The sequence below is a fragment of the Penicillium diatomitis genome, assembly GCF_028827545.1.
Source record: "Penicillium diatomitis strain IBT 30728 chromosome Unknown utg000008l_segment0_segment0, whole genome shotgun sequence".
Taxonomy (NCBI): domain Eukaryota; kingdom Fungi; phylum Ascomycota; class Eurotiomycetes; order Eurotiales; family Aspergillaceae; genus Penicillium; species Penicillium diatomitis.
This window is the reverse complement of record NW_026623180.1, coordinates 615590-630764: the sequence shown is the minus strand read 5'-3', so window position 1 is coordinate 630764 and position 15175 is coordinate 615590. Positions and strand designations below refer to the sequence as shown.

The 15175-nt window shown below is 46.4% G+C and overlaps 6 protein-coding genes across 6 annotated transcripts; 4 read left to right on the top strand and 2 right to left on the bottom strand.

Annotated features, from left to right (window-relative positions):
- Positions 1-3731: 3731 nt before the first annotated feature.
- On the top strand, positions 3732-4556 carry N7539_006266 (succinate dehydrogenase assembly factor 2; the record flags this gene model as incomplete). The annotated part of the gene is made up of 2 exons (XM_056935868.1): positions 3732-4017; positions 4114-4556. The coding sequence occupies 2 exons, from the start codon at positions 3732-3734 to the stop codon at positions 4554-4556; spliced, it is 729 nt and encodes a 242-aa protein (XP_056788792.1).
- An 823-nt stretch (positions 4557-5379) lies between these two features.
- Positions 5380-6946, top strand: cpcB (40S ribosomal protein RACK1; the record flags this gene model as incomplete). Its single annotated transcript, XM_056935867.1, has 4 exons — positions 5380-5552; positions 5622-5748; positions 5910-6227; positions 6521-6946. Exons 1-4 carry the CDS (start codon positions 5473-5475, stop codon positions 6944-6946), a joined length of 951 nt encoding a protein of 316 aa, XP_056788791.1. The 5' UTR covers positions 5380-5472.
- Positions 6947-7761: 815 nt separating this feature from the next.
- N7539_006264 (TPR domain protein) lies at positions 7762-9215 on the bottom strand (the record flags this gene model as incomplete). Its single annotated transcript, XM_056935866.1, has 2 exons — positions 7762-7983; positions 8073-9215. The coding sequence occupies 2 exons, from the start codon at positions 9213-9215 to the stop codon at positions 7762-7764; spliced, it is 1365 nt and encodes a 454-aa protein (XP_056788790.1).
- Positions 9216-9572: 357 nt separating this feature from the next.
- On the top strand, positions 9573-10893 carry N7539_006263 (SOS response-associated peptidase; the record flags this gene model as incomplete). Its single annotated transcript, XM_056935865.1, has 2 exons — positions 9573-10212; positions 10319-10893. The coding sequence occupies 2 exons, from the start codon at positions 9573-9575 to the stop codon at positions 10891-10893; spliced, it is 1215 nt and encodes a 404-aa protein (XP_056788789.1).
- Positions 10894-11259: 366 nt separating this feature from the next.
- N7539_006262 (uncharacterized protein) lies at positions 11260-12211 on the bottom strand (the record flags this gene model as incomplete). Its single annotated transcript, XM_056935864.1, has 5 exons — positions 11260-11326; positions 11404-11434; positions 11497-11576; positions 11630-12039; positions 12104-12211. 5 exons carry the CDS (start codon positions 12209-12211, stop codon positions 11260-11262), a joined length of 696 nt encoding a protein of 231 aa, XP_056788788.1.
- A 451-nt stretch (positions 12212-12662) lies between these two features.
- On the top strand, positions 12663-14976 carry N7539_006261 (RNA polymerase II mediator complex middle subunit MED1; the record flags this gene model as incomplete). The annotated part of the gene is made up of 2 exons (XM_056935863.1): positions 12663-14270; positions 14341-14976. 2 exons carry the CDS (start codon positions 12663-12665, stop codon positions 14974-14976), a joined length of 2244 nt encoding a protein of 747 aa, XP_056788787.1.
- Positions 14977-15175: the final 199 nt, after the last annotated feature.

The following is a 15175-nucleotide window of genomic DNA, read 5'->3' as shown; positions in this document are numbered from 1 at the left end:
TAGCGTAGAAGCTTTATATTAATATTTAGGATCCTATCTCTATTATAGGCGTTAGAGGTAATCGTTATTTTATAATAGTTACTAATAATACTACTTACTTCTATTAGGTCTTCCTATTAAAGGCGAAGAGCGAAATTACTAATAAAATTCGTATATTAGTAACCTATTTTTTAATATAATTTAACTATAAAGTTAAGATAATTTTAGGCGATAATACGTAAGAATATATTAAAATCGCTACTTTTTACGAAGAAAACGGTATTATTTAGGATCCTATTCCCTCCTATATACCTTAGCTTAACGGTATTATAGAGATTAGGAATCGTTAGCTTATTAAGCTACTAATCGCTATATTAGCTAAAAATTAGCTTCCTAAATATCTATAGGGCGAGCTACTTTTAGGTATTAATTATATAATAAACTATCTCTAGTAGTCTACTATTAATATAACTCTATATAAAGCTTTCTATAGTAAAAAGCTAGATATTTTAAATCTATATATACTTAGCTACTAAGCTTAGTATCTAATTCTAAAGGAACGTAGGGTAGATAAGCTTTCTCTGTATATAGCCGAAGTAAGGCTAGTAGACTATAGTACTAATAGATATTAACTCTATAATATTTATTTAAAGAAGATCGTAGTCTCTTATAATATAGTCTTTAATAAGAATATAACGAAGGATCTACCTAAGCCTACGTATAATCTTGATATAGAGCTAAAGTTAGTTCCTACGTAATCTATAGCTAATTAATACCGTTATATACTATCGGATTTCCTACCGGCTAATAGTAATTAACTAATTTAGCTAGATTTAGCTAATAGCCTTAATAAGCTAGTATAGCTAGTAACTCTATCTCCTTATATTCTAATAGGAGACCTACTATTATCTAAGCGGTCTAATATACTACTTTCTTTATTTAAACACGAAGTCTAACTTAAAAAGCTTCGTGAATAGATTAAGCGGAGATTCGCCTATAAATAGAATAAATATATCGACGATAGCCCTTAAACTATAGAGGATAGTTCCGAAACTATCGAGGGTAGTCCTAGAAATATTAACGATAATCTTTAAGCTATAGAGGGTAGTTCTAAAACTATCGAGGCTAATCCTAAAACTATCGAGAGTAGTTCTTAAACTATACCTAAGATAGATCTTTAGTATTCCTTATAAGTCTATAAGAAGACTTAAGTAGCTATAGAGTTAGAGGAATATTTATATTCTCTTAAGCTTTTAAATATAGCTCTAGCTAATTATATTAAATACGCTACTTTTTTAATTCGTAGTATAACTATAGACTTATAACTACTTCTAAAGCTTTTATATTAAGCTTTAGCTTAGTTAACGCTATATAAACTAGATAGCTAGTAGGATATAATATAAAATTATAGTAAGGATAAATAGACTAAATAGATTAAAGCTATAGATAAAGAAATACAGAAGTAGCTAATAAATAGTACTTAGTATATATATAATCTTCCTACTAAGGATACTAAAAAGATACTTCTTCCGCTTCGATAGGTCTTTTGTATTAAGGATAATAGGACCTATAAAGCGCGTCTCGTTATAAAAGGGTTTAAGTAATATAAAGGAATCGATTATCTTAATATTTATATAAGTATAGCTAAAGCTTTAAGCTTTAAAATATTCTATATAATCGCTACGTATTTCGGCTAGTAGATATATTATATTAACTTTATTATAGCGTTTCTTAATATAGAGCTTCTTAAAGAAATCTATATTTAACTTCCTAATAGTTTTAAAGAGCCTAGAAAATATAGCCTTCTTTTAAAGACTTTATATAGTCTAAAACAGAGTCCTCGCGAATAGTATAATACTATCTATAGGGCTCTAATAGTAATTAGATTTATTCGCTTATAAGCGGACTATTCGGTATTTATATATATTAAATATAAGCTCTATCTTCTTATATATATTAATAATATACTAATTATTACGCCTTTAGATATATCTCTTATATAGCTTAAGGACTATATTCGAAAATCCTTCGATATTACTAATAATAGTACTACTACGCGATTCCTTATAATTAATATTATTTATATAGATAGTAAGATAAAGCTCTCTTAGCTTATCTATATTCGAAAGGTCCTCGCGAAATTCAATCTACAAGATATATATATAGTCCCTACGCTATTTTATAATAAGAAGATCCTATAACCGCGTAAGGATACTATAACTCCGGCGGAAGTTAAAGCTTACTATAAGATAGTAGGCTTACTTATTTAGCTAATAGTTAATATATAACTAGATATTATATTCGTAGTTATAAAGCTTATAAGATATACGTATAACCCCTCCGCGAAGTATATAACTATATTAAAGTATATCTTTCGATATCTTAAGGGTTCTAAAACGCTTACTATTACGTATTCTTACTTACTAGACCCCCTCTTTAGATTCGTTAATACAGATTAGGCCGGTAAATATATAGATAGTAGTATATTAATCTCCGGCTTCCTTTTTAAGCTTACGAATAGTATAATTACTTAGGCTTACAAAAAGTAAATATACGTTACTCTTTCCTCTACAGAAAGTAAGTATATAGCTATATCTTTAGCTATCTAAGAGGTATTATAGCTATAGCTTTTCCTTAAGGAACTCGATATAGAGTCCCTTTTATAACTTCCTACTATAATCTATAAGGATAACTAAGGCGCTATTTACCTTACTAAAAGCTATAATTTATACTAACGAACGAAGTATATCAACATTAAATACTATTATATTAGAGACTAAGTCTCTAGGGGGGTATATAAATTCGTTAAAATCTCTACTATAGAGTAGGCCGTAGATAGCTTTACTAAGCCGCTATAGCGAGTCTAATTCGAGAGGTTTCTATACCTTTTAGGCATAAAAAAGCTCTGATTTAACGGCTATTTAATAGTTTTTTAACAGCCTTTATAGCGAGCTTAATTCTAAGGGTTTAAACACCTTTTTAAGCTCAAAAAGCTATATTAAGGCGTTATTAATATATTTATATGATCACTTTTCATGTTTTTCGTGTTTTGAGTGAGATTGGTGGATCGAGGTCTAGGGGGGTGTTGAGATAGCTTAGTGGTTTAGCGCGTCTTACCAGCGTGGTGCGCGCCTACGCACACCACCTTCGTAGCTTAGATAGGCACCTCTCACCAGATACAATCTCACCATTCCTTTCTCCCCTCTTTTAGGTCTGCTACGTTCTCCCAGTAGCCTCCAATAGCTATATCCAATCGTACACGAGCTACATATCCCATCAGGGAAAGTCTACCACCGCTGCGTGTTGAAGTAGGCACTCTATGGCACGTGTAAGACTGGGCTGAAGATGTTTTTGACAGTTGGTCAATCCCCGGCTAATGGAGGTTTCCAGGCCCTTTTGCCTTGTTCAAGAATGTATAGCATTATGAGGGTTGCTTGAAGTCCTCCAATGTACAGAAGGGCTGATCTGTAGACGATATGCGTATCCAGCATGGGACCCATCCATCCATGGAAATTGGGTGTGTAATTGCCGCTCGCCCAGAGATCCGGTGGATCCCCACCGATCTGCAAATGCTGCAAACACCGGGGAGCATGCATGCCTCGGGTATCTTTTTTCGGCTCCTCCCCCGATATGATGTCAAATCCGCTTTAACAACAGAACGCATCTTAAGTCCATCAGAGTCCGCCTACGTCGTTTTCTAAAGGCAACTGAACTCAATTATCTGATCTCTCCTCCAGCTTATCAGGAAGATCATGTCTGCACCCAGAATCATGACTCGCTTCCTGCGACCCTCGACAGGAGTATTGAATGCTCGCCACATCTCGGGTCTTCAGCGTTCCTTCGGCACCTCCGGACTACGCTTCAAGAACGAACAAGATGGATACATGGGCAAGCTCGAGCACTTCACAGGAGGCCGCCAGGATCAGGGGCCTGCGAAACCCGAGTTAGAGGTTGGAGAAATGGAAGGCATCACATTCAAGGTCGAGCCTTTGAAGAGGAAGAACGAAGATAAGGCGACAATGCGGGCCCGTTTACTATGTACGTTGATCCACAACTCATCCTCTCTCTGCGCATCTCATTTGCGCGATTCGGCATGAGTAAGAACATTACCGGCTAACCAGAGACCCCACACAGATCAAAGCCGTAAGCGCGGTATCCTCGAGTCCGACCTTCTTCTCTCAACCTTTGCCGACGTGAACCTGGGTAAAATGTCTCATGCCCAGCTGCAAGAATACGATCGCTTCTTGGACGAGAACGACTGGGACATCTATTACTGGGCCACGCAGGACCATCCCTCCGAGTTGCCTGACAGCGCGAAGCCGCCCAAGGAGGACACCGTCACAGAGACGTGGATGAACACGGGTGCTAAGAGTGGCGAGTGGGCGCAAACCGTTGGTGCATTCAAGGCGGCGTACCGACCTGTGCCCTCACGTTGGGCGGACTCGGAGATCTTGCAGTTGTTGCGGGCGCATGTGCAGGATAAGAGCGCCACCGGCTTTGAATCTGCCAAGAAGAAGAAGACCGAGGCGGGCAGTGGCTTGGGTCGGATGCCTGATGTGCAGGTCTTTAACAACTAAGAGATTATGGCCCTCGATGGAGTGAGATTGGCCTGCTATATGCACCATGTACGATTAAGTGTTATGGAGGTCTGTTTTTATGACCCATGCTGTATATTTTTTGGCGCTTGAGTTGTCTCGATTTACTCAAAATGAACATCTCCGAATCACGATGACGCCAGCTTTTTCTCAAGCGGCTATATGTATATCATTTGAGCTTCTTTCAAGTCATACAATAGGTGACGAGACGTGCAGCCCATACATGCTATATACTCTCTCAATTAGACCGGGCGGCGGAGAGATGATTATGTAAACTCGAATTGACGGCCCGGACCCGGGCAACCTTAGAACCTTGAACCCGACGAGGACGAGGTATCACCTCGACTTCAGCCTGAAACAATGCCAATCTTGTTCCTGATGGGATGTTCAGAAAGTAAACGAAGGTGGTTGCTGGTGAGGGATGCCTAATCTCTGAATAAACATGGCATATATTTACTACGTACTGAGCCGTATCAGATCAAGATAAGGTTTAAAATTGCCTGTTCAGTCCATTCGGTCCTCGTGGCTTAATATTCCTCGCCAGAGACTGTGTTCACCAAACTCCGAGGTAGAAGGTCGACAAAGATAATATTATGGTGCACCAACTTGTTCGACTATGATTATGGAATTGAAGGACCTGCTGATCATCGATGCGGCAAGCTCGTTCATTTGTATCTAAACCGCAAGTCGATATACTTCGACCTTGATACAACCGCTCTCGTATCACGTGGTCTTCGCTTAAATGTAGGGCACGGCGGAACCACACAAGGCGGGAACCAACCGGGTTAGGGCTCGAGCCGGCACGCAGCAAACCTCCTCCCTCCCTCTGCGATTTTATCTCACCAGCGTCAACGACCTACTCCGCCATACCTCTCTCCTTCATCGTCTCACTCCAATCATGGCTGAGCAGTTGGTTCTTCGCGGCACCCTCGAGGGCCACAATGGCTGGGTTACCTCCCTTGCCACCTCTCTGGAGAAGTAAGAGTTGGATCGCTTCAAAAGACCGCGCAACGAGAGAATATGTCTGACTTGAAATTCGGCTTCTAGCCCCAACATGCTGCTCTCCGCTTCTCGCGACAAGACCCTGATCATCTGGAACCTTACCCGCGATGAGCAGGCCTATGGCTACCCCAAGCGCAGCCTGGAGGGCCACTCTCACATCGTCTCCGACTGTGTATGTGACCTGAATTTTCCATCTCTTCTAGTCCAATACCGCCACGAAAACGCCGATTGAGTGATGGAATCGAGTCGAAGAAAGACTGCGGATATTGGACTCAGTGGAAGCAACTGGAATTGGGCAATGGCTGACCGCGCGCGATGTTTTCTTTCGTATAGGTGATCTCCTCCGACGGTGCCTACGCCCTGTCTGCGTCTTGGGACAAGTCTCTCCGTCTGTGGGAGCTCGCCACCGGTAACACCACCCGCACTTTCGTCGGCCACACCAGCGATGTTCTGTCCGTCTCCTTCTCCGCCGACAACCGTCAGATCGTCTCCGGTTCCCGTGACCGCACCATCAAGCTGTGGAACACCCTCGGTGACTGCAAGTTCACCATCACCGACAAGGGCCACACCGAGTGGGTTTCCTGCGTCCGCTTCAGCCCCAACCCCCAGAACCCCGTCATTGTCTCCGCTGGCTGGGACAAGCTCGTCAAGGTACGCTTCTATTCCCGGTCGCCCCCTCGATTGCCGATTGCTTTGCAATGCCTCTCTTTATCTTTCCGATCCCACATGATGTTTGCATATTCTACGTATTTGCTACTTCAGAGCCCCCGGTGGCTATGAGACAACCAATCACCCAATGCCTGATGGAAATCCCGGAATCAATGCTTTATTTGGCAATGATTTTGAGGAAGACAACGAGAAATGACTTTCTTGGCTTGAACCTGCTTTCACCACGTTGAAGGATCGCAATTGTGCTAACAAGGTTTCTTTCTCGGGTGTATTAGGTCTGGGAGCTCGCTTCCTGCCGCCTGCAGACCGACCACATCGGTCACACCGGTTACATCAACACCGTTACCATCTCCCCCGATGGATCTCTTTGCGCCTCCGGTGGCAAGGACGGTACCACCATGCTGTGGGACCTCAACGAGTCCAAGCACCTCTACTCCCTCCACGCCGGTGACGAGATCCACGCCCTTGTCTTCTCCCCCAACCGCTACTGGCTGTGCGCTGCCACCAGCAGCTCCATCACCATCTTCGACCTCGAGAAGAAGAGCAAGGTTGATGAGCTCAAGCCCGAGTACGTCGAGAAGGGCAAGAAGAGCCGTGACCCCGAGTGTATCTCCCTCGCCTGGTCCGCCGACGGTCAGACTCTCTTCGCTGGTTACACTGATAACAAGATCCGTGCCTGGGGTGTCATGTCTCGCGCATAAATGGGTTGTTTGATTGGGTGTGAGCGAACTCAAAGAAAGGAGGAGGCCTCTTTTTGATCTATCGTCAAGGGAATCAAAAAAAAGTTCAAAACCAGAGCAAGATGGGCATTGATTTGGTTTGGGATGTATGAGCCACGAGCAATTAAGCGCTTCTCACCCACGAGTGAGAAGGTTTTCTGACACGCCTTAGCTTACTTGATTCACCATTAAAATCCAATGTCTGGAATGTAAGCAGGGCGTGTGATGTTCTAATACCACATAAGGCATCAAAATGTTTTCCTTTTTTTTCTCCATATGGTCCACTCATAATACCACCGTAAACTGGAGGTGAATTCGATATTTAGACGTGCAGCACATCGTTTTGTCGGAAGATATGGCAACTTGTACTGGTCTGTGTCGTGACTAGTGTTGTTCCTAATCAAGATTCAAACTGGCTATGCGCTTTTTCTTGCCTCTGGTGGAATGATTCCGTTTTTTCGAATGAAACTACATGTGGTACTGGACGGCTTCGTGCTCCTGGAAGTCTGGAACCTCCTCCATCTGGTGTCCTGATAGTGCCTGCCGCAGTTGATTCATAGCGGAGCGGAATCCTAGTACTAGAAGTTGAGAAAAAGCACCTGGCTACTGAAGGGAAAATCACAATTAATTCATTAATTCAATCCTCACATGGAGTAAATATTGAGGTGTCATCGACGGATATCTTTCATTTGATTCGGACTGGAACTTTGGAGTTCTATTGGTATTGTACAAAAGTTATGACAAGCACTGGTCCACCTTCCTTCTGCGAAGTTGTACACACTGCTAGATACAGTTCTTTATATCTTCAAGCGCTTCAATGCCTCGTCGGCCATGGCGATGCCATCCTCGTAGCCCAGTCCCTGAGCCAGCGATTTGGCCTCCCTATATCGCTGCAGCGCTACCTCCGGCCTCTTCTGAAGCTCGGCGATCTCGCCAAGGTTATATGTTGCAGCCACGCATGTAATATCACACTCCTCGTCTCGGACAGGCGGCATGATATACGCAGCAACATCAATGGCCTTTGGGCCCATTGACGAGCAGCGTCAATGGTCTGCTCTTTCGAGACTGCTTGTTTCTCCTGAGAACGAGGTCTGGCCGGGAGCTGGACCTGGCCGACCATCGCGCTGGCGACGCTGTTCAAAAGCACAACCTGCTTACATGAGGGTGCGTTGCCCTCTGCGGTTCGAATCAAGTCCAATGCGCGCAGGTAGAGGGGCATTGCGAGCTCGGCGCGGTCCTTCGCTATATATGTATCCGCGAGCTCTGACAGAGCGGTCGCAATCTCGGTCATACTCAGCCATGACTCGCTGTTACCGTCGTCCGAGGTTCCTCCCCCAATTGGAAGGCCGAGTTTCTGCCGCCTGTTGAGTTCTTTCAGACTTAACTCTACGGCGGCGACCTGAGCCTCTTCGGCTTTCTTCTCATCTTGCATGTAGTCACTTGCGTACAGCTCGGCGAGTTTCATCTCGATGCCAATCACTTTCTTGAGGGCTCGATCGCGCTGCCTCGTCTCGAATTCTTGGGTCTCCCTCATTTGCTGTAGGGTTGTCTGCAGCTCCTGGTCGTTGATTGGGACATTTGGTGGTGCGTTCAGCGCTTTCAAAGCCTCTTTCTCGAGAGTCTTCGTGTCCGAGGCAGCTATCTCTGACTTGCGACCCTCCTCGATCCATTTCAATGCTTCCATTTTTGTTCGTTCAAGCACCTCAACCGCGGGCTTCACTAGTCCAGACTTTTCCAACATCATGGCAACTTGAAGTTTGATACCCAAGATCTCATCAGAGAAAGGGTGCATGCCCATTTCCAAGCCGATTTTCAGGGCCTCCTTGTAGGCACTCAATGCTTTCGGTGGGTTGAGGCTGATCTCAGTGTAGTACACCGCAGTCCGCAGCTTCTCGGTGACTGGCGGCGGAAATTTGTGGTATTGTGGCTGAACACGAGTCACCTCCACGTAGGAGACGTAGGCGAAAACCGCGATACCACCGACCACGGAGAAAATGGCCAGAGGAAGCAAGATTGGATTTTTGCGGAAGACTCCCTTTGAGGCCTCGCGGTATTTCATGCGAATCTTCTGGGCAGTGGTGAGGTGGCGAGTGTGGAGTGATGATATATAGTTGAGAGTGCGTCTTGGGGATTTCGAACATGGTGTTGGGCGAGCGCTATGAGTCTGTATTGATCGTGTCAATGGCTGTCGCTGCGCTCGTAGAAGCTTCGTAGCTTGGGCGCAGACGCGCCGCGAGGCTGCGTGATACATCGGCGTTGCTTGGGAGATGGATTTTAGCAGAATGACTCAATTGTTTATGTTTCAGAAGGGAAGTGCCGTGCGAGATCATGGGCCACAAGGTTGGCGACGAAGATGTCTGCAAAGCAAGCCGTGCGGGAGCGGAGGAAGCAAAGTTGTAAGGTGGAATTCCGCCGCACTCCGCTTTTCCGCCGCAATCATCTCGATCGAATGACGTCGCTAGGAGGGATGTATGTTCTTGTCTCTCGCTTCAGCTTTGCTTTGAATAATTATTGTCACACAACCGGACACCTACTTCTTGGCGACATTTCTCTGAAGGACAGACTGAAACCTGCTACATAATCTTCGAGGTTTGCATTCTATCCAGAGATGTGTGGAAGATACGCGCTTGGCGTGGTGAGCCTGATACGCCTGTCCCCACCTCTTATATACACATATGATCTAACCAACAAGGAACGACAGCGCTTAGCCTTCATCCAACAGCAGCTTCAAGAACGAGGGCTGCAAGTCGATGAAGCACCAGATGATGATGAAGTCCGTGAAACATACAATTTTGCACCCGGGAATATTGGTGTGGTGTATCGCGCCGAGGCTACCGGCGCCAAGGAGCCATCTGAAAAAGATAACGAAGCGCGCAATGAGCCTCAACAGACTGCTCCAGCAAGTGAAGTCCAAGGTGATACCGGGAAAAATGGCTCGGCGTCTGGAGTACATCCCAAATACAAACTTCAGGGCATGAAGTGGGGGTTGATTCCTTTCTGGACGAAACGACAGCCTGACTACGGCTCCATGATGCGCACCATCAATTGTCGGGATGACTCGCTTACTGAGAATCGAGGCATGTGGACGACTATGAAGCAGCGCAAAAGATGCCTGGTGATATGTCAAGGCTTCTATGAATGGCTGAAGAAGGGACCGGGTGGTAAGGAGAAAGTTCCGCATTTCGTTCGGCGAAAGGATGGTGATTTGATGTGTTTCGCTGGGTTGTGGGATTGCGTCCAATATGAAGGTCAGTACTGCACGAGGCCAAATGTCTTTCGGGTCACGAGTACTATGATGCCTCTCCATGCTGCCGAAAATGAAGGAAAAATCATTACTCACGCTCGAGTCTACAGGATCCGACCAGAAGCTCTACACATACACAGTGATCACAACATCTTCCAACTCGTACCTGAACTTCCTGCATGACAGGATGCCCGTGATCCTCGATTACGGCAGTGATGCAATGCGAAAATGGCTCGATCCCTCGCGAAAGACTTGGTCCAGTGAACTACAGTCCATCTTGAAGCCTTACGAGGGTGAACTCGAATGCTTCCCTGTGTCCAAAGAAGTGGGCAAAGTCGGAAATAACTCACCCGATTTTATTATCCCAGTCGACAGTAAAGAAAATAAAAGCAATATCGCCAATTTCTTCGCCAATTCCAAGAGCAAAGACGCTTCACCGAAGAAACATACTGATATTAAGGTCGAGGACGTCAAGGCTGAACAACGAGATGCTCCGCATGGCATCAAGAGGGAGCTCTCACTCGAAGGTCTCAATCCTGATGAAGGCAACGAGAACAAAAAAAGAAGATCCACCAAGATACCATTTCTCCCTCGCCACAGAAAGGCCGGGCGAGGAGTGCCACCCATAATACGCCATGGAAAAAGTCGAGCGGATCGAAGCCCGCAGATGGATCTCAGAGAATAACGAGGTTTTTCAAGAAATAGGATCTTAAGTTTAGCAATCAACGTTGTTCTCTAGCAAAGTCGTAACACACTGGACAGAGATGTCCTGGATCGTAAATCAAACCAACTGTATTTCTCGAAGGCCATGGTGGCCTTCCAACAGCGGCTTCAGATGTACTATAAGTATCTCATGGGTTGAAATAGCAACGAGGCAATGCCCACTTGGAAATTAGGGTGGCTTTCAATTTTTAGGAAGTCCTTCGCTGCAGTAGACAGTCGACTGACAAGGACCGACATTTTCCAGATCACCACACGGAGTGAAATTCTATCCTCCATTATCGTACAAAAACCTCAAGAGTTAGTCAAATTCTACCATGCTCGTAAAAACTCACTGCTGGTCTAATTCCCGCAGACGTTGCACGAGCTTCTCTCGCATGAAGGGTGTCAAGCCCAGACTGTTTGCAAACAAGAACAATCATTAGCACCTCGAATCTTAGGGAGATTAATAGAACCTCTCCTAGACACAACTTACATGCCGTCGCGAGTGACCAATCGGTATGTGCCTGCCAAAGAAAAACCATGGGTTAGGTCGGAAGGTGAGGGACGTGTTCAATTGCAGACTTACCGCTTGCTTGATATTTGCCATTTCCACCAACAAATTGACCATTCCCATCAACTTCGAGACTGCCGAAAATATCCTCTGGCCTATTGGACAATTAGCCTTGTCCCTGTTCATCTCGACCGAATGACCATCGCACCATGCAGTTCTGCCGAATTCAGGAGCTCGCCTCCTATCAGAGAGATGGATCCAACCACCATGTCCACCACCACCGGCACCACCTTGGCCGCTTGCTCCCCCACTGGAATCCTCAGCCTCGACATGCTTTCTGGTAGATCGTTTGCTGGACACGAGAACGCCACCACTGTAGAGATTTGCACCGGATTGGGATATCATGACTTGTGCTTGAGACTGTGCCTCCGGATCTTCGTGGGCGTGCTTGGCGAAGACCTCATGAAGAATGCTGAGGAATTTAGGATTCTCTCTCACTGAATCCAGGGTAGGTGGTAGCTTGTTGGTGACTCCAATGGCGAGATCTGTATTAACAGGCTCGGTCGATAGAAGAGAAAGTATATTTGAATCGCCATTGGTTTTACTGGGAAAGACATACTGTGCAAATGTTAGCCAACATTAATATGAGGTAATGAATGGTACTTTGTCGCTGTTCCCTTACAATGTGAGGATTGCTCTCGAGTGAAGACAGGGGGCGTATCTGCGACCACCTGAAGGATGTGATGGCATGCCGAGCTAGACTCCCCGTGGTGAAGCTTGATTTAAACATCTTGAAAAGCTGTGATGAGCAATTCCAGTGGAAATTGTTCAAGCGATGTCTTCGAATCTCCGATCTCCGAGCGTGCCCTATCATGCGGTCATCGTGCTGATCGAGGCGGTCTGATGGGCGGTGTAGCAGAATATCCAAGGCCCATCCACGTGAAGAGCAGTTCTAGGATGTTGATGTCTACGTCTGGAGCGAGAGTTGTGCGCAAACAGTCCTGCAATTGCAGATTGAAGCTATGATCGCGTGACTTTGGGCGCCCTCAATCAATGTATAACGAATTGGTGGTCCATCAAATGCATTCTTGAGATTTTTTCAGAGCTCTTTAGAAGTGGGCGCATTCAACAGTTCGCGCAGCCCAAGGTTGACCCGAACTGGTGTTGGTCAGTGTATTCGACTTCGGATCACACAATTTTTGTTTGCTCTGCGACCGTAGACACTACCTCCCCCTCTCACCATGGCTACTCCCTCAGCTAAACCAGGCGCGACGCCAACCCACCTGACCTCTTCTCCCCACCCAACGTCAGCGCCTCTTCGATCAATAGCACACAAATCACCGTCAACACGAACGCCAGCAGCATCGGCCCCCGGTTACGCAGCACAAAACAGCATATCCTCTCAGGCTCATCAGTACGCGACACCTCTAGCAGTGCCAGGCACCGGCGACGACCCTGTCAACTTCAGTTCACCTTCGGCGCTGCTCGCCCTGGGCAGCTTCACGGGTATCAGCCCGGCAGCTATGATCCAAGAGAACATCCCCGGCCACAACATGACCGACGGCGATATGCAAACAATGGGAATACAGGGAATGAAACTGGAAAGAGCGGTGCGCGACAGCAACGAGGAACAAAGGCGACGAATTCAGGACGTGGTTCAATGTCTGCAAGTACGAGTCGCTGGCCGAGGAGTGTCTCGCGAGGGCATCGAGAGATTGAGTCAACTAGAGGGATTTGACTCGTTGTGGGGTGATAACAATCTCAATATTGCGGGTAATTTCGTTGATCTCGAGATTGACTTTTATCCTGGTCAAGATGTGGTCAAGGATGTCAGCTTGCGATACGCGACCCCCGACTATCAGGAAGGAGAAAGACGAGACAAGGCTTCCGAGGTCTTGAAAAGGAATCTCGTGCAGTCACTTGAGGATGTTGAGCATGGTAGGTGGAGGTCACTGCAGGCGTTCCACGACAATCTTCACTGGCTGAGGAAGCTCGACAAATTCAGCCAACAAGTCAACTGTTTCGAAGCCCTGGAAGGTCTCGAGACGAATTTCCAAAGAATCTGGTCCGCAGAAGGAAAAACTGAGAAGTACGGTGGTGAATATGAGCATCTTTGTGCAGGGATCATCGGACGCCCCAGTATGCACAAGGGAACACGTATCGGACTTGGGCTGGAATACTGGGTTGAACAGGCCAAAGTGCTGGACGCCAAGACTGGTCTCCCTTCTGAGGCAATGGCGGTCGATCAGGCGCAAGGTGCGAATGTACATACGCCAGACGAGCAGCAAAAGATCTGGACAGTGATGGTCGAGTGTGAAGAAGGCTACCCATCTTTGCGCATTTCTAAAGAATGGGTTGGAAGTGATGTCTTTACAAATGACAACCAAGAACCATCAGAAGGCGACGTCCATCCAAAAGTGGTGAAGTGGCTTGATCCCCCACAGACCATGCGCCTCTCTCACGGCGATCATCCAGACCCCATGGCATTAGACTCTAGCATGCTAGAATCCACGCCCCCAAACCGTCGCTTCGTTGCTAGACTCGATCCGCCGCTCCACGTTCCGATCCTTGCAGCGTCGGAGATCTACCGCCATATGGGCATGCAACTTCCCCCGGAGTTCAAGATGTTCACATACGACAGTCTGGTTGCTTCTGAAGGGGCACCAACAGACGCCGTACCACAACCTGGTCGAAGGCGATGTCGAAAGCCTGTTGAGACTTTCGATTCAAGTGGCTCGCCATACACAAATTACCACGATTACACTTTTCAGGCGTTCGAGTCTGTCGCTGGTCGCACCATTCGTGACCTTCCATTTTCACATCCCCGACAGATTGCTGAAGTCGTTCCGGTATGAACCCTTGTTGATTCATTTCAAGCCACGCGAATCACTTATTTGTCTAGATGCTAATCCCCTATAGGTGTTCCGCCAATATGCACTGATGGAAAGTCTGATTCGCGAAGTAACTAGCGGCTCCCTCCAGGAGAAGAAGGGGCCGCGAGATTCCACGAATGACGCCGCACTCGGTGACCCAACCACACCAAACTTGGACCTATTCCTTCAAAACGATACGATTACCCTCTGCAATGACGACCCCAATGAGGAGAAGCTAAGTAATCTTTTTGGCGACGATTTCTCAAACGCCTTCTCTGGCTCTGCGGCATCGAATCTAACACCCCATCACACAACTACATACCTTGACGATGTCCGAGTGGAGGTGACTTTGCGGACACCAATCGGCCAAGCGCCAGCTTTGATGCTTCTCGTGACCGACTCGAAGAATTTCCCTCCCGGAGCCTTTGAAAACGAGCCCGTACAGGTATCCCTCTCGTTTGAAGTCGGTCTCAATGGACGGATCACTGTCATTGATGCGGTCCACGTGGGTGGCTCGAGACACGAAGGCGAGGACACAGAGATGCAAGGGGCTGATCCTGCCCGACCAAGCTTGTATGCTATACGCGAGAAACTTGCTCAGGTTCTGGAAATCTCGCAGAATCTAGGGATTCTGGTCGAGTGGGTCCTCCGTTGGCTACGGAAGCGAGCTGCAAGCGGTTGAGTCTGGCGCTAGTCAGCCCTCAAGACTCTCCAGGTGACCACGAAACTTTATGATAATTGAAAAGTTTATCCTCAATATCATGATCTGCAGATCTGTAGATCTGCAGGGTTCACGGGCCAGTCAAGCAAGCGCCCAAAGCCAGGATGTCAGACCTTTGTAGAGACCATTCATCTATGCACACAGGTCGACTCGTTATCAG